This window comes from Macaca nemestrina, chromosome 18 (genome assembly GCF_043159975.1).
Source record: "Macaca nemestrina isolate mMacNem1 chromosome 18, mMacNem.hap1, whole genome shotgun sequence".
In the NCBI taxonomy this organism is placed as follows: Eukaryota; Metazoa; Chordata; class Mammalia; order Primates; family Cercopithecidae; genus Macaca; species Macaca nemestrina.
Genome location: NC_092142.1, coordinates 88,903,966 through 88,928,728, shown reverse-complemented (window position 1 = coordinate 88,928,728; position 24,763 = coordinate 88,903,966). Strand labels below are relative to the sequence as shown.

The 24,763-nt window shown below is 55.3% G+C and overlaps 1 protein-coding gene across 7 annotated transcripts; it reads right to left on the bottom strand.

Annotated features, from left to right (window-relative positions):
- Positions 1–871: 871 nt before the first annotated feature.
- LOC105488876 (differentially expressed in FDCP 8 homolog) lies at positions 872–20,953 on the bottom strand. 7 transcript variants are annotated; one of them, XM_011753386.2, is made up of 13 exons: positions 20,871–20,942; positions 20,448–20,544; positions 15,623–15,756; positions 14,738–14,835; positions 12,351–12,500; positions 10,540–10,681; positions 8,769–8,933; positions 7,987–8,114; positions 7,702–7,815; positions 6,085–6,165; positions 5,241–5,381; positions 4,977–5,086; positions 872–3,055 (listed from the first exon to the last, which is right to left on the bottom strand). In XM_011753386.2, the coding sequence occupies exons 3-13, from the start codon at positions 15,744–15,746 to the stop codon at positions 2,953–2,955; spliced, it is 1,356 nt and encodes a 451-aa protein (XP_011751688.1). In that variant the 5' UTR covers positions 15,747–15,756; positions 20,448–20,544; positions 20,871–20,942; the 3' UTR covers positions 872–2,952. The 7 variants fall into 7 exon arrangements, with proteins under 7 accessions (XP_011751688.1, XP_070941253.1, XP_011751686.1 ...); XM_071085152.1 differs by having other exon boundaries at positions 15,623–15,759; positions 20,326–20,544; positions 20,871–20,941; XM_011753384.2 differs by lacking the exon at positions 20,448–20,544 and having other exon boundaries at positions 20,871–20,953.
- Between the last annotated feature and the right edge of the window lie 3,810 nt (positions 20,954–24,763).

Sequence of the window (24,763 nt, the reverse complement as noted above, 5' to 3'; positions counted from 1 at the left end):
GAAAAATTGCACAGGGGAGACTAGCCCTTCCAGACATTAAAACTTAGATGAAATAAACATTAATCAATGTGACCATATAAAAATGTAAGCAAAATAAAACTTCGCCATAGGAAAGAAAATACCACAAAGTCAAATGGCAATTCATAAAGAAAATATTTACATCTCACAAATAACAGGCTAATATCCCCAATATGTGAGAAACTAAGAAGAAAAAATACCAAGAACCCAATTGAAAAAATGGGCACATAATTCATAAATAAATTAGATCCTGAAATATATGAGAAGTTTGACCTCACTCATGATTAGAGAAATGCAAATTAAAATGACAAATATACATTTCTCACACTGCATTGAAAGGTATGACCACACAATCTGCTGTTGAGGCTATAGGGTAATGGACATTGTCATACACTGCCGGTGGGAATGCCCTTCTGGAAGGACATGTGACACTAAGAAAAACTGATGCCTGGCCGGGCGCCGTGGCTCACGCCTGTAATCCCAGCACTTTGGGAGGCCGAGGCGGGCAGATCACCTGAGGCCAGGAGTTTGAGACCAGCCTAGCCAACATGGTAAAACTGTCTCTACTAAAAATACAAAAAATTAGCTGGGCGAGGTGGCGTGCACCTGTAGTCCCAGCTACTCGGGAGGTGGAGGCAGGAGAACAGCTTAAGCCCAGAGATGTTCAACAGGTCTGTGTGATACCACCACAGGTCGTTCTCCCAACCAATCAGGACATGTTATTTCACCTCACACCATATTACATTCAACCCCACTGGATGGCAGAAGCTCTTTCCTAAGCCTGCAAATGACTTCTGTGTCAACAAACCAATTTCTCTTACTTTGTCCCCAATCCACCACACACACACCAGGCGAAAGGACATATATTTAATGAGACAGTGACAGCAGCATTGTTACAACTGGGCATGCCTCAGGCCAGCTTGGTCCCCTGCTGTGGGACCACCCATGGTGTGGGTGCTGTCGGTGCAAACTGGGTCCTTGCTGGGCTTTTCCTGCTGTGCTACAGACTCAGACAAAGACCCATACATGATTCTGTTTACAGACCGTGTCACCCAGAAGGGGCAGGTGGGGGAGATGCTGGGTGGCAGGTAAAAATAAAAGGGGCCCAACCCCTTGTCCAGCAAATGCCAGTATAATTTTTCTATGGACACAGTGATTTGTAACTTGAATAATGTGAAGTTGATTACACAGATTTCGGAACGGCTAATATCCATATGACAGAAGTGTGATGCATTCATGAGACGTGTGTAGACTTCAGGGTGTTGGGAAACAGCATTTGGCCTTTAACCCCCTCCTCAGCCCCAAAGAGGAAGGGGAAGCAGGACAGGAACACACACTGTTGATCCAACCTCACATCACACTCTCTAAAGGACTCCAACATGTTCCCTGCTCACCTTGCCACCTGAGGTAGGTCAGTACCCCTGCCCCCATTTTCCAGATGGGGAAACCGAGGCAGAGCAGACAGTAAGAACGTCACCTAAAGCCACCACAGCGGGGACAGGACACCATCCCCTTCCTGATGGCGGAGGGCAAAGAGGAGACCCTGCCGTGTCTCCCGCTCCTGGAATGAGCCAGTGAGCTGGGTGGCCTTTCTGCTGGCTGAGGTGTCTCCTCTTGGGCTTCCTGGTCAAAGGGGACAAATATCCAAGCAGTGACATTTTCTCTGCCCTCTGCCCACCATGTGTGCCAACCATGTGTACCAACAGCCAAGTGCAGTCCAGGGTGTGGGGGAAAAGGACAGACAGGAGCACCCCCACTTCCCACGGCAGAAGGCTGGGAAGCCATGTCCTGACATGTCCTCTCCTGAGGCCCCTCGTGGACCGCAGGATCTGTAAAGTGCAAAGCCAAGTGTCCCCTCACCCAGAGTCGTAGGTTTCCTCTGCTGTCCAGGGGCCTCTGTCCTGTGGAGTGAGGGACCTCCCACACGCCCCTGCCCTGATCTTCCTGAATGGGCTGTCGAGCAAACACTCCCAGCTCTTGACCTCAGGCCCCCAAACAAAAGGCCACTGGCTGGTCGTTCCCGAGCTATCTAGAGCCCTCCACAGGCAGCAGGACCGAGTTCCTCAGGCAAATCTGGTTCCAAGAAATGCCACCGGACCCCTGTAGGATCCCATCGCCTCACTGAAACCTCCCACAGCACACAGTCCCTGCTCCACACCTGGAGGCCAGGACACCCTCCTCAGGCTGGGGCCACAGCCTCCCAGCTTGGAGCACCAGGAAAGGGGCTGGGCCAAGGCAGGAGCGCCCAGCAGGGAAAAGCTCCACGGCCCCCTTCCCTGCTGCTGTACAGAAACAACAGGTAACCCCACTGGACTGACCACCCAGTGAGGCCTTTGAATCTCAGGCCAGGGTAGAGTCAGGTCGACAGGTGACAACTGTGAGCAGCCCCAGCTGGGGACAACCAGAAGGCGACGAGCGGCTGAAAGGGATGGAGCCTCTAGGCAGAGCCAAAACCCCACTGCAGGTGAGACTCAGCCCTCGGCTGGCGTGTGCAGCCACGTCCTCAGGTGTTACTCAACTCTCCTCTGAAGCTCTCTCGGAGTCTTGGCCTGACGAGTTTCCAGGGTGGCCAGGACAGGAGCTGTGGAATCTCTAGGGCCCAGATGCCCTGGTCCAGGGGTGTGGAGGGTTCTGTGCCATGGGGGAGGTGAGATGTCCCCCCAACTCCCTGCCCATTGGGGGAAGGATGGGGGCCACGCAAGGACCCCTCACAGCAGCACACCCAGGTGCGGCCGCCCCGAGTCCCAGCAAGCACCTGGGAGACAACGGTCCCTGACACTACCCACCCCCTCGGTCCTCGACACTGCCCACCCAGCAGGGGTGGAGGGGTCCAGGGGCCACACCCCAGGGGTCTCCAGAGCAGGACGAACAACTTGACGTTGGCAGGGTGGGTCCCGGCGGGCCAGGCAGGGTGTCCAGCACTCTTCCTCAGTGCTAGGCCTCCACGTCGGGACCTGGCTCCTGGAAGAGCGACTGCTTCCTCAGGCTGAGCCGGGCACACTTGGGGCACGTGGTGGAGTTGTCGTAGTAGCAGTCCCTGGGGGCAGAAACAGGTTGGGGCTCTCTGCACAGGAAACTCCAGCACTGAACCCCCCAAGCATCCTAGATCAGCTCCTGTCATCCCCTCTACAGCCACTACCAAAGGGCAGAATCGGGGTCTGCACCCAGATGCATATGACTGTATGGCCGTGTGAAGAGCGCTTCCCGGCATGCAGATGTGGACCTCCAAGGGGTCCTCACGTTCCCTGCTATCCCCCGACCACACAGGTCCCAGTTCACACAGCTGAGGGGCTGAGCCAGGTGACCGCGCCAGACTGAGCCCTTCCTCACGATTCCCACCTGTTCCTATCCCAGCGTGCCTGGCACCTCCCCTGGCTCCCAAACTGTGCATCAGGGAACCCTGGGGCACTGCAGCCTAGTTTAAACTTTTAAACAGAACACAGCAGTAATTAACATCTGTCAGACACTGAGCAAACGACTAGCTCAAGTGAGTCAGTCTCAACCTTAGTTTCTGCCACAGTCCCATCTGTGTGACCATAGCTCTGTAGAGCTGGGATTTCAGCAGTTGCTATGAAAAGTAGCAAATTCCAGGCAAAAATCAGGGGACAGAAGCTGCTGGGGAGTGTTCCGTCTGATTCCAGGTCTGGAAGATGTGTGGGGCCCGAAAGGTGCACTCGTATCATGAGTAAGAACTTACTGAAGAATGAAATTAAAATGTTTTTCTTCTAATTTGTGTATACTATTTTTCCAAAGAGCCACTAAATCTTTAGGATATAAATACTTATAAAGTTGTTTGAACATAAATATTTTTCCCTGTTGGTCTAGTGGCTAAAAAACGAGAGAGCATAAGTACTTAATAAATCAAAGTGTTAAGAATTTTTTTTTTTTTTTTTTTGAGACGGAGTCTCGCTTTGTGGTCCAGGCTGGAGTGCAGTGGCCGGATCTCAGCTCACTGCAAGCTCCGCCTCCCGCGTTCACGCCATTCTCCTGCCTCAGCCTCCCCAGTAGCTGGGACTACAGGCGCCGCCACCTCACCCGGCTAGTTCTTTGTATTTTTTAGTAGAGACGGGGTTTCGCCGTGTTAGCCAGGATGGTCTCGATCTCCTGACCTCGTGATCCGCCCGTCTCGGCCTCCCAAAGTGCTGGGATTACAGGCTTGAGCCACCGCGCCCGGCCAGGAATTTCTTTTGGCTTAGAAACACTTTTTTGTGTGTTTTTTTTGTTTGTTTTTTTTTGAGACCGAGTCTGGCTCTGTGGCCTAGGCTGGAGTGCAGTGGCGCGATCTCAGCTCACTGCAAGCTCCAGCTCCCGGGTTCACGCCATTCTCCTGCCTCAGCCTCCTGAGTAGCTGGGACTACAGGCGCCTGCCACCACGCCTGGCTAATTTTTGGTATTTTTAGTAGAGATGGGGTTTCACCTTGTTAGCCAGGATGGTCTCGATCTCCTGACCTCATGATCCGCCCGTCTCGGCCTCCCAAAGTGCTAGGATTACAGGCTTGAGCCACCGCGCCCGGCCTTGGCTTAGAAACACTTTGAAAAAATTACTGAGACATGAAAAGGTGACAGGAACTATAAGTTTGGGAATCTCTAGCCTATCCTAACCCTGAAAGAGTGACTTCAATCCTAGTGAAGAAAGGGAGCAGCTGGGATGCTGTGAACACATCTAAGACCAAGCTGGAGTTTCAGGGGCTGGTCCGGGATGGCCCTGGGAAGGGGCAGCCCCCTCATCCCCCAGGTGCTGCTCCTAAGGGAACTTCTCATTTAGTCACAGACATCAGGGTCTGACTTCGTATCTCAGGGTCAGCAAAGGCCCTGTGAGTCAGAGTCTTTACGTCTCCCCTCTCTTGGGGTAGCAGTGCCAGCTCCCACAGCATCATCCTACCGGAGGCCAAGGGGCAGCTCCCCAGAGGATGGGGCAGAGCCCCAGCCCCTGAGTGCAGGGCGCAGGCCACACCCACCTGTGGAAGACGGCAGAGCAGTCAGTGCACACAGACGTGTGGCTGTCGAACGGGAACAGCACGTCGCCCTCTCTGCAGAGCTCACACACAAAGCCCTTGGCCTGGCACCGCTGGGGGAACAGTGTGGGGTTGGGGCACAGGCATGTCAGTGCCACCTCCTCTGGGCACTCCCAGGCCAGGGACACACCGGGCTGGGCTGCTTCTCCTGCCAATCCCCCCTCAGGGCTGGGGTTGGAGAAAAGCAGCCCTCGGGCAGAGGCCCACCTCGCAGTCCAGCTTGATGTGCTTGGCGAAGAGCGTGTGGATCTCGGTGAGCGAGCAGCCCAGACGGCCGGCATGCACGTCCAGGAGGTCCTGGACAGAGTACATCTCGTCGTTCTCCACAAAATGCTGCCGATCCTGGAGCTGCCAAGTCCCAGCAGCTGTGACCCCTGCACTGGGGAGGGCCCCTCCCACTGCCCACCCATGGTCGCTCCAGCGGTCAGGGCCCGGGTGTCCACAGAGAAATGAGCTACAGAAGGGTCTGGGCCCCAGGAGTAGAATCCAGGAGCCCCAGGAAGCCAACAGGGGAAGATGGACCTGGGCCACATTTCCTGACCCGTGTAGCCGCCGCCCTCCACTCCCCAATGCAGCCCCTCCCAGCCACACTGCACCCCCGTGTTCCCCACCCCTCCTTCTCTGTCTTGTCACACAGCTCACCCCGCCAACACACAGCTTATTTTTCTTGTCTTCCCTACTTGAAAGGCACTCTCTAAGGGCAAGCTTTCCTGCCTGTTTCGTTCACTGTTCCAGAATCTAGAACATCTGTATCTGTTGAATAAATAATTAGATGAACCCTGAAATTGCTTTTGTGGTCAACTGGCCTGAGGAGGGCTGGCCTGGACCTACCCCTATGGAGATTCACATAAAGGATACAGGGTTTCCCGAACTGAACTAATGGGAGAACTCTTTTGTGGGCTGAACGCCTGTTTGCTTTGTTCCTTGGGACCTGGGAGCCCCTCTGCTAAAGGCACTCCATGCACAAGCTGTCTGGAAAAGACTTGAGCCGGAGGAGCCTCACTGCCCTGGCTGCACTTCCCATCAGGGCCAGTCCTGCTGGCAGTCTGACCTGCAGCAACAGGCGAGCCTCCATGGCCTCCCTGCATGTGATGAAGTACGGCTTCATGAGCAGGATGTCCTGGCGCAGCTTCTGCAAACAAGGCGGGAGCAGGCAGGCCTCCTCAGCCAGGACACAGGGCTGCCCCAGTGTGGGCCTCACAGGGAGCCCTGCTCACAGACGTCTCGCCTCACACCCGGGTGGGCCGAGATCTGAGTGCTTCACCAAAGCCCAAAATCACAGCTCCCGGACTGGGCAGGACCGTGAGGCTCGCTTACCATGGCCCAGAAACCCCTCCGTTCCCTCTGCCCCCACCCGGCCCCACAGGCAGACAACTGTCTGGGAGCCAACAGCCTCAGGACCAAGCCAAACTTCCAGAGAAATCCCAGTGGCCTCCCCAGCCCTGGCCTTGGCAACTCAACTTGCTGCCACAGTCTCCTCCTGGGTAAAACGGGACCTGACTCCTTTCACCACCTCGCGTGAGACGCCGTCATGTCCTGCCAGGACTGCAGCTCCCGTCTGCCCTCGGCTCCCGCCCTACCTCCTCCCTCACCGCTGGCTAAGAGAGTGGCCCCAGCCATGCACAGCCATGGAGCACATGGAAGGGGCTGCCCTGCAGTGAGATTCAGCAGAGGACACATGCTAGAGCCAAAGACGTGGCACAAAAAGAAAAAGAATGTAACTATCTCAAAAATGTACATTGATTTCATGTTGAAATAATATTTTGGATATATTGGGCTAAATAAAATATACTATTAAAATTAACTTCACTTATTTCTTTTTACTTTTTTTTTTTTTTTTTTTTTTTGAGACAGAGTCTCGCTTTGTCGCCCAGGCTGGAGTGCAGTGGCCAGATCTCAGCTCACTGCAAGCTCCGCCTCCCGGGTTTACGCCATTCTCCTGCCTCAGCCTCCCGAGTAGCTGGGACTACAGGCGCCCACCACCTCGCCCGGCTAGTTTTTTGTATTTTTAGTAGAGACGGGGTTTCACCGTGTTAGCCAGGATGGTCTCGATCTCCTGACCTCGTGATCCGCCCGTCTCGGCCTCCCAAAGTGCTGGGATTACAGGCTTGAGCCACCGCGCCCGGCCTACTTTTTTTTGAGACACAGTTTCACTCTTGTTGCCCAGGATGGAGTGCAGTGGCACGATCTCAGCTCACAACCTCCGCCTCCGGGGTTAAAGTGATTCTCCTGCATCAGCCTCACGAGTAGCTGGGATACAGGCGTGCACCACCACACCTGGTTAATTTTGTATTTTTAGTAGAGATGGGGTTTCACCATGCTGGTCAGGCTGGTCTAGAACTCCTGACCTCAAGTGATCCACCCACCTCGGCCTCCCAAAGTGCTGGGATTACAGGCTTGAGCCACCGCGCCCAGCCCTTTTTACTTTTTTAATATGGCTATTAGAAAATTTAATATTGCGTTCTTGCCTGGCATCAGATCACTACTGGACACGGTTCCAGCATCTTCAACCAAAAGGGCAGCCATGGTGCCCAGCTGACCCTAAGCAGGTGGCCTCCCTCCTCTGCTCAGAACCTCCCATGGCCCAGAGGAGAAGAGGGTACTGGCCCAGCCCTAGGGCCCATCTGACACAGCGCCCCTGCCCCCCACTCCAGGGCTCCAGCCTCACGCGAATCTCCACCAGCTCCTCCACGTAGTTGAACAGCAGAGGGTTGATCTCCCGGAGCCTGAGCACGGGCCGAGACACCATCAGCGCCAGGTAGCGCATGCTGCAGCGAGATACCTGCGAGGCATGGCCGGGTGACACCTCTCACACCCACCCAGGGCCCATGCAGCCAGCAGCACACACCCCGGGGTACACCGGCTCCACATCCCCGGGTACACCGGCTCCACACCCCCATCCTCCTTCCTGCTCTCCCTCGCCAGTGGGATGCCCCCACCTTCCAACTCCCACCTTTCGAGGCTCAAAGTCCCAGTTGTGCACCACGCGTGCAGGGATGACAGCCAGGTCGTTCCAGTGGCAGTGGCTGCAGTAGTACTGGCCAGTGTAGTCACACTGCCTGGCCTCACTGGGCACACCCCCTGCAGGGTCAGGGGGCCATGAGTGTCCCTGCCTCACCAAAGCCCCACTCAGCTTTCCAGCCTCATGGTCTGTCCTCCCATGGACCACAACCCTCAGGGAGAGAGCCACCAGGCCAAGGGTTCCCTCCTGACTCATCCTATCCTCAGCCACAAGATCTCAGGTGGTCCCAGCATCTCACTGACCTGTTTTCCTATCAGTAAAATGGGATATAAACAGGGCCTCACTGTAGGACTGCGGCAGAAACTTCATGAATTAACACCAGCAACTCTCTAGAAAGAAGAGCTGACACGCATGTGCATGACAACTGTGTGACTTCTCCCCAGTCCCCGTCTAGGAGACTTTCTGTGCCGTGTGACTTCTCCCCAGTCCCCGTCTAGGAGACTTTGACATGGGAAGGCGGAGGCTGGGTCCCAGCCCTCCAGGTGCTCCTCAGTGATCTGGGCGAGTTACAGAATGCCTGGAACCTGTGTCTGCTTCAGTGAGAAATGAAAAAACGGCAGCAACAGACCCTTGTCACTTCCCAAGGATAACAAGCAGGGACTGCCCCAGGGCCTCACTCAGCTGTCTGACCTACGTGTCCTTACACACCGGTGCACCCAGCTCCCCTGCGAGGAACAGCTCCCTCACCCTCTTCTCTCCCTGCCACCACTCACGCAGAGAGATGGGTGCCCGGCACTCGGCACAGCGGTAATCCTGGCTGTCCAGCCCTGTCTCAGGACAGATGTTCAGTTCGTATTCCGCTTGGTGGCTGACTTTGGAGCTCACACAGGGTTTGGAGATGAGGTTCAAGCACTTGCTGTGACAGCGGTAATAACACCCTAGGGTGGAAGGACACATGGTTCTCAAAAGCGGGAAGGGTGCACCTGCAGCCCAGGCCACCCTCAGCTGGCCTGCCCCCTCCCCATGGGTTCCATTCCGAGGCCCAGATCAATCTAAGACCTCCTGGCACCAAGGGAAGCCTTAGAACCTCAAAGATCCTCTTGTCCCTGGCCCGAGCCTTGCCCCAAAGGTGGCCCAGACCTTGTCCTCCAATTGTCTCACATGTCCAGTGCCAACCTGCCACTCCCAGCACCAGACCCAACCTGTCCAAACAGACAAACGAAACCCCGCCCTCCCTCCCAAGCCCTCAGCTTCCCATCTCCGTTTCAGCAGCTCCACCCTTAAATATCATGAGTTACCCTGATGGGTTTCTATCTCTGTTTTTTGTTTGTTTTGTTTTGTTTTGTACTTTTTAAGAGACAAGGTCTTGCTCTATTGCCCAGGCTGGAGTTCAGTGCTACGATCAGAGCTCACTGCAGCCTCGAACTCCAGGGCTCAAGTGATCCTCCCATCTTTGAATCTGAAAGCCCTAGGATTACAGGTGAGAGCCACCGCACCCAGTCAGACAATTTTCTCATCTGTTACTTTCCGTTTCCAAACCTTCAGCTGGCACTGCACTTAGATACTCCTCACTCCCACCACCTGTCCCAACCCAATCAGAGTCATCCTCCTCTCCTCAGTCACCTCTCTCTTCAGTCCAAGCTCAATCAGCAGCCAGGGTAACCTATTAAAGCCCAAGTATGTCCAGTACCCACTTGTGGCCCCCACTGCACTTAAAGAAAAGCCCTGACCACCCCTGAGCTCACCTCCCCTGACACAGAGCTACAGCCACACCTGGCTCTCTGCCTCTCCTCAAGGCACTGGACACATCAACCGCAGCGTTGCCCCCACCAGAACATTCCTCCCTAGATATTCTCTTGGCTTGTTCCCTGACCTTCAAGTTTTTGCTTAAAAGTCACATGATGCCGGGCGCGGTGGCTCATGCCTGTAATCCCAGCACTTTGGGAGGCCAAGGCGGGCAGATCACGAGGTCAGGAGATCGAGACCATCCTGGCGAACATGGTGAAACCCCGTCTCTACTAAAAATACAAAAAATTAGCCGGGTGTGGTGGCGGGCACCTGTAGTCCCAGCTACTCCGGAGGCTGAGGCAGGAGAATGGCACGAACCCAGGAAGCGGAGCTTGCAGTGAGCTGAGATCGCACCACCGCACTCCAGCCTGGGCGACAGCGCGAGACTCCGTATAAAAAAAAAAAAAAAGTCACGTGATGCCTTTACATTCTGCCCTAAAGTCACATTCGCTCTACCTTAACACGTGCTAGTTCCTTTCCCTTTTTCTTCACTGTACAAACTGACACACCATGTAATTCACTAGTTTAATTCTCATCCAGAACAGCACTGTCCAACGCAGGCAGTACAACTGAGGAAATGCGTATTTAGTTAATTTAACTTTGGCCGCGTTTGGCTAGTGACCACCACACTGGACAGCTCAGATCTGAACGTGAGCCCAGCAGAGGCCCTCATTCCTCACCCCTCATCTGGGTCTCGGCCCACCCGTGCAGGTGTACCAGGTCTGGATGAGCCCCCTCATCTGGGTCTCGGCCCACCTGTGCAGGTGTACCAGGTCTGGATGAGCCCCCAGATGATGGTGTTACACTTGTCACAGGTCTGCTTGACGCTCTTGCTCTTCTCCTTGTAGAAGCGGTGCTCAAGGAGCACTCGGATGTTTGGCTCATCCTCATTGGGGTCCTGCAGAGGGTGAGTCAGGGAGGGGTCACAGGTGAGCTGGGCTGAAGTTCCTTTCCCTTCGCACAAGCCCCTCAGCTTATTTCTTCCAGGCACCATTTAGAGCAGAGATTGTGAGTTTCAGCACAATGCCACATCCGTTTTCTCCCTTTCACAGTAAACAATGATCGGCTGGACAAGCACCACCAAGGTCACATGCTACCTTTCCCAGCATCCCTTGCTACCTTTCCCAGCATCCCTTGCTACCTTTCCCAGCATCCTTTGCTACCTTTCCCAGCATCCCTTGCAGCGACGTGCTGTGTGGGATTGCGCTGGGCCACGGGCATGTGAGCAGGAGCGACGCGGCCTCTCTGCCCCTCCTGCTTTCTGCCAGTTAGGTGCAGGGCAATGGAAAAGGAGGCCCTCTCCAACACCATTAGCTGCCATAGGGGCCCCAGACCACCCGTGGGATTTTTACGTAAGGAAACGAACACATCTTCTCTTTTTTTTTTTTTTGAGACGGAGTCTTGCTGTGTCGCCCAGGCTGGAGTGCAGTGGCCGGATCTCAGCTCACTGCAAGCTCCGCCTCCCGGGTTCACGCCATTCTCCTGCCTCAGCCTCCCGAGTAGCTGGGACTACAGGCGCCCGCCACCTCGCCCGGCTAGTTTTTTGTATTTTTTAGTAGAGACGGGGTTTCACCGTGTTAGCCAGGATGGTCTCGATCTCCTGACCTCGTGATCCACCCGTCTTGGCCTCCCAAAGTGCTGGGATTACAGGCTTGAGCCACCGCGCCCGGCCTTGAACACATCTTCTCTAAGCCACTATGTTTTGGGATTTTTTTTGTTACCACCAATTTACCTGTTTCTTAATGAATATTCTACTTTCTGCATTCCCAGGGACTCATGAATCAGCGCAGGGGACACAGGGTAGCCAGGTGAAAGCACACAGACACCCAAGGACTGCATCAGGAACATCTGTGGCCTGGGACCCCCACCTTCTTTTGTTGTCACCTTCAAGACACCACCCGTCCTTGTCCAGGTCATGTGGCTCACTCAGGGAGGAACTCAGCTCACCGGCTTGCTTCAGTGGGTGGGCACACAGCCCAGAACTAGCCAATCAGCCACTGTCATTGGGTAAGGGGTGGGCACATGACCCAGAACTGGCCAATCAGTCACTGTCATCAGGTCAGGGGTGGGCCCAGGACTGGCCAATGAAAGTCAAGCCTGAGGTTCCTGCTATGACCACTGAGAAAAGGCAGCCGTCATCTGCACAGGAGGCTCGGCTGCTGGAAAGCAAGGTGTGGTTGCCGGGACCATCTCTGCCACCACACAGTTTTGGAAAGCCTACCTGAGGCTGGATCAGACACAGAAAGTCGAGTTGGGAGACAGCAAGATTCCTGACATTGGAGGACCTTCCAGTCACCAAGAAAATACATTTTTCTTTCTGGTTTAAGCTACTTAAGGCTGGGTTTCTGTTTCTTCCAACAGGAGGGTCTAGACTAACAGGGAAACCTCCCGCAGTGGGGTGAGGGCCCATCTTCCACCTTGCCTGTCTGGAGCCTTTCTACCCCAGCCCCTGTGGCCGAGAGGGAGACCACCACCTGAGAGGGATCCAGAGGCTGCAGGGTCCTCCTGGTTCCACAGTCCTGGCCTCGGCCCCAGGCTGCCCCACGGTGGGGCGGCCCCACACCCACCTTCAGCTCCTGGAGCTTCAGCCGGAGGTGGATGAGACGCACCACGGCATCCTTCTGCTTCTCAGACTGCTCGGGCAGCTCCAGAATCACCTGCTTGCACTCCTCGATCGCCTGCCGCAGCTGCTGGACATCAGAGGCCAGGAACAGACCCTGCCCAGGTTGGGGGCGGGGGCAGTCAAATACCCACCCCGCAGGATCTCCCTGTTAAGGCCCACCTGCCGAGACAGGCCCAGAGCAGACCCCGACACCCCTCACCCAGAGAAGGAAACTGAAGCCAGAGGGCACTGAGGACTTGCTCAAGGACAGGAAAGGTGGCAGCACGGTCAAGGTCCACCTGGTGCTGCGCACTCCCAGCCCGACCTGTCTGCCCACGGGCCTCTGAAAATCTAATGTTTGAAAGATGCTTTTCAAAAGACAGCTTCCTTCTTTGAGAAATCCAGATGCTTTTTTGTGACGTCACTTCACTTACTTCTGAAGAGTTTCCTCTTGGAGGAAAGCTAGGGAAATGACATTTGCTGTCGTGAAGGAGAGTAAGTGGCCTCCAGCTTAACTGCCAAGCACAGGCAGATGCCAAGAGCCAGTCCCAGAACTTCCGGCTGCTTTCGCCACATAATGACCAGGGGGCTCAGGGCCCAGCAAGGACCCAGACTCAGAACACTCTGGTGCTCCTGGGGAAGACGGGATCAGGTCTCAGAGCTGTGGGCCTGGATCCCGCCCTCAGGAGCCATCCTCCTCCTCCAGGCTGCTGGGCTCTGAGACCCAGGCAAAGGGGAGGTGGCACCCTCCCCTCCCCCTTGCAGCTCAGTCTGTGGCCTAAAGGAAGTGCTCAAAATGTTGTAATACACGAAACAAGCTGAGTGCAGTGGGTCACACCTATAATGCCAGCACTTTGGGAGGCGGAGGTGGGTGGGTCACTTGAGCTAAGGAGCCTGAGACCAGCCTGGGCAACAAAGCGAGACCCCGTGTCTGTAAACAAAATTGAAAATTATCTGAGCATTGTAGTGCACACCTGTAGTCCCAGCTAATCAGGAAGCTGAGGTGGGAGGATCACTCAAGCCCAGGAGGTCGAGGCTGCAGTAAGCCATGATCGCGCCACTGTAGTCCAGAGCAGGGGCAACAGAGAAAGACCTTATCTCAAGAAAAAGAAAAAAAAAAAAAGATACGAAACACACATATGAAGTCTCTCTTTTTTTTTGAGACAGAGTCTCGCTCTCTCGCCCAGGCTGGAGTGGTGCAGCTGCATGATCTTGGCTCACTGAAACCTTTGCCTTCTAGGTTCAAACAATTCTCCTGCCTCAGCCTCCTGAGTAGCTGGGATTACAGGCGCCTGCCACCATGCCTGGCTAATTTGTTGTATTTTTAGTAGAGATGGAGTTTCACCATGTTAGCCAGGATGCTCTCGATCTCCTGACCTTGTGATCTGCCTGCCTCGGCCTCCCAAAGTGCTGGGATTACAGGCGTGAGCCACCGCGCCTGGCTCAAGTCATTTCAAAGTTACATTTCAATGTTACCGTAATGTTTCTCTCAAAAGTTGGAGATGGTTTGCGTAAAAATAAAAGGTTTTCAAACTTTTTTTTTTTGAGATGGAGTCTCGCTCTGTCGCCCAGGCTGGAGTGCAGTGGTCCGATCTCGGCTCACTGCAAGCTCCGCCTCCCGGGTTCACGCCATTCTCCTGCCTCAGCCTCCCGAGTAGCTGGGACTACAGGCACCCGCCACCACGACCGGGCTAATTTTTTCTACTTTTTAGTAGAGACCGGGTTTCACCGTGTTAGCCACGATGGCGTCAATCTCCTGACCTCGTGATCCACCCGCCTCGGCCTCACAAAGTGCTGGGATTACAGGTGTGAGCCACCGCGCCCAGCCTCAAACTTTTTAAAAAAATCATTATAGCCTCCCCCTTTTCTTCTTCAACACAAGGCTTCCATGGAACAAAATACAGAACAAACAAGAGTGGCCCTGTAATACCTACTGGTCAGTAGGAGGAAGACAAGCAGCTTCCCCCTTACCTCCCACACCCTGACTCTCTGCAAGTCTACAGGACCTCAAGGACCCCAGAGGGAACCGACTCTCTGCACATTTGCTACATGAAGACATGGAGCTCAGGGGATAGGAGAAGCCCCAGGTTCACGAACCCCAATCCCCGGCTGTCTCAACCTGCCTTCACTCAGGCTCTGAGGGTGGGGGTCTGTGGTGTCATGCAGGCCTCAGATTCAAAGCCAGGAGCCCTGGCTGAGGTGGGGGCTGCTGAGCCTGACAATGGAGTGAGGCTATACCCCAGCTCACAGGACGCCGTCCCACCATCTGGGAGGGAGTGACATGGAAACCCTGGCCCTTCCTGCCTTGGGGGCTCCCTCAGTCCCTCTCCCCTTCCAGATCCGAAACCTTACCACAGGGCGGGAGAAGTGGTCCTCAGACAGGCCGAGATCCATCACGCGTTCAGGGCAGCGGAACTCTGGCTCCCCAGGGGGCAGCTCAGGCAGGGCCTCTGGGGGAAGACGGGGACAGGTGTGGAGGGTCAGCTGCTACCTCCTGCCTCCCATCCCCTAGGAAGGAGCTGAGATAGCCAGGAGTGGGAAAGGGATTCAGGAAGCCGCACAGAAAGGAGGCACTGTGGGAGCTGGGCACCACTCAGATCTGCACGCCATCCAGTTTGCTTTCAGAGGAGCCCATAGCCTTGTGCAGACGGGAAAGAGACATTCGAAAGGAGGAGGTGGAATGATACTCAGTGCCAAAAGGTCCTCGAGATAGCATTATAGAAACATCCCATTTCTAAGGCAGACACCTCATGGATGACCATGGGGATGACAGAAAAACCACTGGATGGCTACATGGCAAAGTCCACAAACCCCAGTGTTGACTCCAGGCCGTCTCTGCAGCTGCCCCGCTCCAAGCACCCCCTGATGGCCTCATCTGCAGTTTCTAAGGCTCATGCCACCTTCTGACGAGGGAACCCAGAGCACGTTCCCTCAGCTAACCTCTCCGTCACCAGGTCTCAGTGGACCTCACTCAGCAAGTGTTCACCTACTGCATGCTGGGCCCTAGGATACAGCGGGGACAGGTCAGGCACAAATCCTGCTCTCGGAGTGTGAATTCTAGTAGGGACACAGAAACAAACCACAGAACCACAGAACAGACGGGTAACAGAAAAGAGCCAGCAGGTGCCGGCTCTGTGGGAAAGTCAGGGCTGCACAGGAGGCAGCAGGAAGACGGGGGGTCCACGTACACGGTCAGAGACCTGCCCAGCTCCCACCCTGACTCCCACCAGCACCCACCTTCAGGAGTGATGTCCGGGGCCTCCTCCCCAGGGCCCTGCTCATGCTGTCTTGGCCCAGACTGCTTGTTGAAGGGGTTGAGGTGTGCCTGCCGGAACCGGGCCAGCTTCTCATCATATTCCATAGCATCCCACCTGAGGGCCAGGCAGCGCCAGGATGAGTCCCCAGGTACCAGGCTCACCACGGACCATCCCCTTTCCCCAACCACACTGGGGTGTCTGGGGTGAGGCTGGCCTCTTTCATTTCCCTAAAGTGGGTAGTCTTCACACCACAGCCTCAATCTTCAGCCTTTTCCGGAAACACCTCAGCTGCCTCCCGCCCAGGCCCCCACTGGTGGTGTCCCCTTGGAAAGAGCTCACGGTGACAACGAGGGTCCCACGAGGGCATGTGGCCCATCTTCCTTCCCAGCACAGGGTCCTCTGGCCCGACGTTGCAGAGCTCCAGCCCTAGAGCTAGCTATGGGATCCTCTCTAGGCCTCAGCCCCAGATACTCACTCAGCCCCACTCTAGCTTGCCATCCACCTGCTCCTGTGAGACAGACCTCCCAGAAATGGGTTCCTCCTTCCTGGGCCCCCAACAAAAAGTGCTTCCTTGTCAGAGCCTGAAACCACAGCCCCTGTCTCAGGACTCAGGGTTGGACACCTGGGGACAGTGCCAGGGCCCATCCTCTCTGCCGCATGTGGGTGAGCAGGGCCCACCTTCCCCATACCAGGAGTGGGAGATCTTGGGAGGGTTCCCTGCCAGCACACGGAGAAGCCCCTACAAATGCATCCAGGCTCTCTGGCTTGGGTTCTGATCCTGGGATGAGCAACATGAGCTGAACCAGGCCCACGGCTCTGTGCCTCAGGAGCCCAGGAAACAGGCAGGAAGGGCCTAGTTCTCCGCGTGGCAGAAGCTAAGAATCAACAACGCTCTTTTCCCGCTCTGAGGCTCAGAAAACTGCAGAACTGGCCGGGCGCGGTGGCTCAAGCCTATAATCCTAGCACTTTGGGAGGCCGAGACGGGCGGATCACAAGGTCAGCAGATCGAGACCATCCTGGTTAACACGGTGAAACCCTGTCTCTACTAAAAAATACAAAAAACTAGCCGGGCGAGGTGGCAGGCGCCTGTAGTCCCAGCTACTCGGGAGGCTGAGGCAGGAGAATGGCGTAAACCCGGGAGGCGGAGCTTGCAGTGAGCTGAGATCCGGCCACTGCACTCCAGCCTGGGCGACAGAGCTAGACTCCGTCTCAAAAAAAAAAAAAAAAAAAAAAGAAAACTGCAGAACTCACAGGGCTGATGGCTCCTGGCAGGGAGGAAGGCACTTTGGTTGGGGTGGGAGTAGAGGCAGTTTGCATGCAGCCCTCCCACATAACTTCCTGGGTCACATTCCTTAGCCTCCCTGCCTCCATTTCCCATCCGTAATGGGCCATTGTGAGGGTGAAATGAGTTAACAGAGACTGAGCACAAAGTAAGCTCGCTGTAAGGCCTGTTGATGTTATAGGAAGTTGGAGGTGTCTTTTTAAAGTTGTTCAGTCACCGCATCAGTGTTAGTTATGCTTTCACTACACCTGTTACAGCCTGAAATAATTCACAAGTAGAATAAACAATCCTATGATTTATCCTCTGCCCCTTCTCCCAAAAGAAAGAGAGCTGAGCCCAGAGGGGACGGCCCTGCTCAGAGTCACACTGTGGCCTGGGGGAACTGGGATTTGAACTCATTGCCTCACTGGCAGTGGGATAAGGTGGCCATCCCAGCCCCACATGGCTACCCTGCAACTGGGCAAGACTCCACACCACCTATGGGACCTGTCCTGCCTGTTGTGCCTGTGGGGAAGGAGTGTGGGTTGGGCACCTGCACGCCAGCCCAAAAGGATCCAGCACCCATTGATAGGCTGCCCGTGGACCCAAACAGGGAGGCACCGGGAAGACACAAGGGGCGTGGGCCCCAGTCCCACCTCTTTCTCTTATTACCTGATGACTTTGGGTGGGTCACAGAGCCAGAGGCGGCTGCCCGATGCCAGCACCTCCCCAGTCTCCCAGGGAGCACCCAGGACACAGGGGAAATCAGGCCGTCCCAACATCACTCCTCCTTCTTCCTGAATGGGGAGCCTCATTTTTCTGTGTCACATAACTTCCCAGCCTCCCCAGCAGATACACTTGGTAAAGTGACTGACAGTTCTGACTCCCTGGGCTTGAGAAGATCAGGCAGATCTGAGCAGCTCTGGGCTCCTGGCTTCACTGACATACACAAGTCCTTACCCTCCATCCACCCCAGGAAGTACGTGTTCTCCCTGATTTATAGGCAAGAAAATGGAGAACCAGAGACTAAATCAGGGCTATCTGAAAATAACAGTAATGGGCCAGGCGTGGTAGCTCACACCTATAATCCCAGCACTCTGGACGGCCAAGGCAGGAGGACGGCATTAGGCCAGGCCCAATGCAGTGAGGACCAATCTCTATTAAATTTTACATAAATATGGGCCGGGCGCAGTGGCTCACGCCTGTAATCCCAGCACTTTGGGAGGCCAAGGCAGGTGGATCATGAGGTCAGGAGATCAAGACCATCCTGGCCAACATGGTCTCTACTAAAATACAAAAAATTAGCCAGGCGTGGTGGCGGGCGCCTGTAGTCCCAGCTACTCGGGAGGCTGAGACAGGAGAATGGCGTGAACCTGGGAGGCGGAGGCTGCAGTGAGCCGAGATTGAGCCACTGCACTCCAGCCTGGGCAACAGAGCGAGACTCCACCTCAAAAAAAAAAAAAAAAAGATTCTGACTGATGATACCAATAGTCTCATGGTAACAAGACAGACACGCCCAACTTGAATCCCAGCTCTGCCAGCTCCTAGCTGCATGACCTTGGGTAAGTGGATAAACCCTTCTCTGCCTCCATTCTCTCATGTCTCAAATGGGGATTACAATAGGACCATACAGGGTTATTATCAAGATTAAAGTAGTTACTACTAAGTTCAGAGAACACTGGCCAGCACATAGTAAGCACCCAATAAATACTGATTACGACTTATCATTATTACTTTTTTTTTTTTTTGAGACAGGGTGTTGCTCTGTCACCCAGGCAGGAGTGCAGTGGTGAGATCATAGCTCACTGCAGCCTCAAACTCCTGGGCTTAAGGGGTCCTCCCATATTAGCCCCCCAAGTAGCTGGAACTCCAGGTGTGTGCCACCATACTCAGCTAATGTTTTTTAACTTTTTGTAGAGACGGAGTCTCGCTCTGATGGCCAGGCTGGTCTGGAACACCTAACCTCAGGTGATCTGCCTGCCTCAGCCTCCCAAAGTGCTGGGATTACAGGTGGGAGCCACCATGCCTGGCCTAGTACCATTACTTTTAAGAATCATGGCTGGGCGCGGCCGGGCGCAGTGGCTCAAGCCTGTAATCCCAGCACTTTGGGAGGCCGAGGAGGGCGGATCACAAGGTCAGGAGGTTGAGACTATCCTGGCTAACATGGTGAAACCCAGTCTCTACTAAAAATACAAAAAAAATTAGCCAGGCGTGGTGGTGGGCGCCTGTAGTCCCAGCTACTCGGGAGGCTGAAGTGGGAGAATGGCGTGAACCTGGGAGGCGGAGCTGGCAGTGCGCCGAGATCGCGCCACTGCACTCCAGCCTGGGGGACAGAGTGAGACTCCGTCTCAAAAAAAAAAAAAAAAAAAAAAGAATCATGGCCGGGCATAGTGGCTCACTTTGGGAGGCTGAGGCGGGTGGATCATTTGAGGTCAAGAGTTCAAAACCAGTCTGACCAACATGGTGAAACCCTGTCTCTACTAAAAATACAAACAAATTAGCTGGGCATGGTGGTGCACGCCTGTAATCCAGCTAATCAGGAAAGCCAAGGCAGGAGAATCGCTTGAACACAGGAGGTGGAGGTTGCTATGAGCTGAGATTGTGCCATTGCACTCCAGCCTGGGAAACACAGCAAAATTCCATCTCAAAAAAAATAAATAAATAAAAATAAATCAGCCCTGATTTAGACTCTGGTTCTCCATTTTCTTGCCTATAAATCAGGGGGAACACCTACTTTCTGGGGTGGATGGAAGGGCTAAGGACTTGTGTATGATGTCAGTGAAGCCAGGAGCCCAGAGCTGCTCAGAACAGACTGGCATTGTCATCACATATGGTGACCAGCCCAGGAAAAAGGGTGCAGGAGCTACGCCTGGGGCAGCCCCTGGAAACCTCCTGGTGTTTAAAACACGGCCAGAGGAGCGTCAAAGCAGGCACGCTGGCACGGACAGCTCTGCTCTGCCCAGCAGCTGTACTCTAGGCTACGAGCTCTCCTCTGGGCTGTGAAAAAAAGGCATCTTTTATTTGCATATTTACTGAGAGTCAGTGCCAGCCCCAGGCCTGGCCCATGGGCAGGGGATGAATGAGGGGAGGCCTTTGGCCTCACAGCCTTAGCATCTCCCCACAGGCTGACCTGGGGATGCTGGCCACAGTGGCCGACTCTGAGCAGAATGCTCTTCCCACCAGGCTCACCCACCAGTTCTGCACCCAGATGTAGGACTTGGCCTCAGAAAGGAGCAGGCAGGAAGTGGGAGAATGAAAGCAGAGGTCTGGCCACCCCCGGCCCCTCCTCTAGAGCCCACTGCTCTCATCCGGGAGGACTCCACAACTTAGCAATGAAAGGAAACAGAAGAACAGCCGGCGGGGCTCCGGGGCACAGGGGGACCCTGGGCTGAAGCTCAGGACAGTCGGGACGCATGGAGCTGGCCTCCCGCGCCCTGCCCGCGGTGTGACCACCAGGAAGTGGTGTCACCACTGCAGCCGCCACCCCCAGAACCTGAGAAGTCACCGCGGTGTGCGGAGTCAACAGCGCCCTGTCTGCCCATACCTGGATCGCCTGCCAGGGCCCAGGGGCTCTCAGGGACAGGACGGTCATTCCTCTAGGGCTGCTCGCCACGGAAGCCTGGCCGTGGGTTCGCCACCTGCTGCAGGGAGAAGCCGCCCCAGGACTGTGCCTCCCCCACCTACCACGCCCGCAGGAGCTCGCTCGGGGTACCCTGGTGTCCCGGGCTCCTCGCGGGGCGGGTCTGTCCCACCCCCCATTCCACAGATGGGGAAACTGAGGCTCGGAGCAGCCCAGGAAGGGGGCACAAGCACTCGGGTCCCCTGGGCCGCCCGGGTGCCCCGCACGCAGCTGGTGTGGACGCCGGAGCAGCGGCGGGGTCCCCGGGGCGGGGCGGCCGAGCTCTCGAGGCCCCGCGCCGGGCGGGCCGCCCTCCCAGCCCGTCCCCGCCAGCCCCGCGCCGCTCACCTGACCGCCGCCGCGCCGCCCCGCATCTGCCCGGCCTCCCGGCTGCGCTGGATCCGCCCGGCCGCCCCGCTGCGCTGATCCCCGGCGCCCGCTGCTGCCGCCTCCGGCGCGGAGGTTCATGGCACGCGGGGCCCGAGTCTGCGAGCCCCGGAGTCCGCCAGGCCCGGCCGGGGCGCCCGTCCTGGGTTTCCTGTCACCACAAAAGGCCTGGCCGAAATCCAAGCCACAGCACGTTTCAAAACAAAACAGGTGGCTTTTAGCTTTTTTTTTTAACCGCAGTGGTTGAGGAGAAAAGAGGAACAGAGAACCCGCGTGTGCCGGCGGCTTGCGGGTTGCCACCTGCAGGCCCCGGCGGGGGCTTCACGGCTGGAGAGCGAGGGGCCCGGGGCGGCTCCACCCTCTTTACGGAGGACACGGCCACGCTGCGCTTCGGAGGCTGCTCCGTGGAGGCCCGGGCGGCGGGACTTCGGAGGCAGCTGGTGTCCGTGGGCCCTGGCATCCTTCCTGCTGCCCGGTTGTTTATACACAGAGCGGGCCCGCTGCTCCCCGCCCCCCTGTCCCTGCTCTTACACTTCTCAGGTGGAAGATTCTTCACCTGCCCCCGCTTGTGCCCGCAGGGAGGAGCTGAGGACAGATGAAGGCCAGCATATGGGCCTGGTGCCCTTGCCCTGAGCTCGCGGACTCAGTTTCCCCTCTATGCAGAAAGATGTGGTTTTGGCTGCCTCTGGGCTTGGCCCACTTTGTTCAGTGGGCATCATGATGACAGTGCCAGTAACTGGGGGCCTCCCCAGTGGGAGCCACACAGCATCTTGCCGAGACCAGCTGGGTCGGGGAGACCCTCACCCAGCGGCGCTAGAGGAATTAAAGACACACACACAGAAATATAGAGCGTGGAATGGGAAATCGGGTCTCACAGCCTTCAGAGCTGAAAACCTTGAACAGAGATTTACCCAGGTATTTTATTAACAGCAAGCCAGTGGTAAGCATTGTTTCCATAGATGAACTAAAAGTATTCTTTATGGGAAATAAAGGGATGGGCCGAAATAAAGGGATGGGTTTGGCTAGTTATCTGCAGCAGGAGCATGTCCTTAAGGCACAGATCGCTCATGTTATTGTTTGTGGTTTAAGAACGCCTTTAAGCAGTTTTCTGCCCTGGGTGTGCCAGGTGTTCCTTGCCCTCATTCCGGTAAACCCACAACCTTCCAGCGTGGGTGTTACAGCCATCATGAACATGTCACAGTGCTGCAGAGATTTTATTTATGGCCAGTTTATGGCCAGATTTTGGGGGCCCTGTTCCCAACACCATCTCATTTAACCCTGTGGAAGCCTGGGGGCGAGCAGTCACCTACAGAACAGGCAACTCCATCGGCCCCACCAAGGCCACATTGCTCAGAAGGGGCGGAGCGAGATTCCACCCCAGCTCAGGGTAGCTTCGGACCCCGTGCTCCTCCATGCACTCAGATCTGGAGGGAGACTGCCTTGAGCTGCCGCTCTGTCTGCTGCTTCAAGGTCCTCAGTCCTAGAGATTCCACGTCCACCTGGCCTCTCTCCCAGCTCCTCCTTCTAGAAAAGCCCTTTTCCATCTCAGCTCCCACCTGGGCCCCACAGTTCATCCTCAGCCTGGCAGTCGAGGGACCTTGGGAAGAAGTTAGCCCCCACCTTCACCTCCTGACTCCTCCCAACAGGCCAGGCCCACGCCCACCCCCACCCCCACCCCCACCTCCTGGCTCCTCCCCCAACAGGCCAGGCCCACCCCCACCCCCACCTTCACCTCCTGGCTCCTCTCCCAACAGGCCAGGCCCACCCCCAGCGGGGCCCCTGCCTGGCTGAGCCTCTGTGGAGCACTCCTCCCCAGTAACCCAAACACCTCCTCCTTGCCTCTGCTCAGTGGTACTCAGTGATCTCTGGGTGGCAGGGACCTTCCCCTCACTCACTCATCATCTCCCTAATCACTCGTCACTGTCTGTTGTCTTCTGTTTTGGACATTTTTATTTATTATTTCTTACCCCCACCCCTCAACCACCAGAAGCTAAGAGCTGCAGGCAACATTTTGTTGCCTTTCTTTGCTGCTTCACGGCCAGTGCCTGGACACAGAGGGTGCCTCCTCACATAGACTAAGAAAGGAATGGGTCCCCGGTTGAGGCTGGCCCTGAGAGGAAGGAGGTTCCACCCAGCAGATGACCCACTACCCAGATGCATGTTAGAACCGGTTGTTGATCTGAACCAGTGTCCACAAAAGCAATGGGAACCCTCCTCCAAGGACAGACAAAGATAAACCCACACTCTCCACGCAGTTTAAAGTCTACTTTCTTAATCAGAAGGTGTGGGCCGGGCGTGGTGGCTCATGCCTGTAATCCCAGCACTTTGGGAGGCCGAGGTGGCAGGATTGCTTGAGCCCAGGAATCTGAGGCTGCAGGGGCCCACTGCACTCCAGCTTCGGTGACAGAGCAAGAACCTGTCTCTAAAATTAAATAAGTAAACAAACAACATAGTGTGTCATGACCATCTCTATTTCTCTGTAGACATTCAACAACACTTTTAATCTTTACATTTTTATTTATTTTGGGACAGGGTCTCGCTCTGTCACCCAGGCTGGAGTGCAGTGGCTCAGTCTCACCTCACTGCAACCTCCACCTCCCAGGCTTAAGTGGTTCTCCCACATCAGCCTCCCGAGTAACCGGGATCGCAGGCAAGCGCCACCACCTGGCTAACTTTATTTGTATTTTTTGTAGAGACATTTGCCACATTGCCCAGGCTGATCTCGGAATCCTGGACCCAAGTGATCCGCGCACCTCAGCCTACCAGAGTGCTGGGATTGCAGGCGTGAGCTACCATGCCTGGCCCTATTTTATTCGTATTTTTGAAGAGACAAGGTCTCACTCTGCTTAAGCATAGCAGCATGAGCATAGCTCACTGCAGCCTCGAATGTCTGGGTTCAAGTGATCCTCCAGCCTTAGCATCCCAGAGTTCTGGGAGAATCTACAGTTACAGAGAATTTATATACTGGTTTAGAACATTTACTATTTTGTTTTGTTTTGTTTCAGATGGGGTTGCCCAGGCTGGTCTCCAACTCCTGAGCTCAAGAGATCTGCCCACCTCAGCCTCCCAAAATTCTAGGATTTCAGGCATGAGCCACCACAAATAAATTTATTGAGCACCAACTATATGCCATGCTCTGGTCAAAGCACTAGGACAGTGTGGTGAGAAAACAGACAAGGTCCCATCACTCAAGGAACCAGACAATAAGCAAAGATGCAAATTAATCAGAGATGTGATAAGCACCAAGAAGGAAATAAACAGTTGGACGAGACAGTGACTGAGATCAGGGAAGGAAGATGCTTGAGCCAAGACTCAGGGATCAGAAGGGAGAGAACCACTGAAGAGTGGGAGGGGCATCCAGGTAGAAACGCGAGTGCAAAGCCCTCAAGGAACCGAAAGAGCCTCCTGTGAGTGAGGAACTGGAAGCAGGTCCATGTGGCTGGAGTTTAGCACAAGGTGAAGTGAGGGCAGAGGACCAGATATGGGAGGCTATGAGCTAATAGTAAACACATTGGCTTTGATTTGTGGTGAGATAGGAGCCGTTGGAAATTTCTCTCAGCCCTTTTTTTTTTTTTTTTGGAAACAGGGTCTCACTCTGTCGCCCAGGCTGGAATGCAGTGGCACAATCTCGGCTTACTGCAGCCTCAACCTCTTGGACTCAAGGGATCCTCCTGCCTCAGCCCCCCTAGTAGCCAGGGCTACACGCACACACCACCACGCCTTCCTAATTTTTTCGGGGGGAGGGGTGGGAGACAGAGTCTCGCTCTTTTGCCAGGCTGGAGTGTAGTAGTGTGATCTCGACTCACTGCAACCTCCACCTCCTGGGTTCAAGCAATTCTTCTGCCTCAGCCTCC

Bases quoted from the DNA above. Each gene is read 5' to 3' on its own strand.
- LOC105488876 (XM_071085152.1), bottom strand. From the start codon at position 20,896: ATGCGGGGCGGCGCGGCGGCGGTCAG. The intron at 8,934-10,539 runs GTGGGCCGAGAC...CTTCCACCCTAG, and splicing joins GACCTGGTACACCTGCACAG to GGTGTTATTACCGCTGTCAC. The intron at 6,166-7,701 runs GTGAGGCTGGAG...CCTTGTTTGCAG, and splicing joins AGGAGCTGGTGGAGATTCGC to AAGCTGCGCCAGGACATCCT.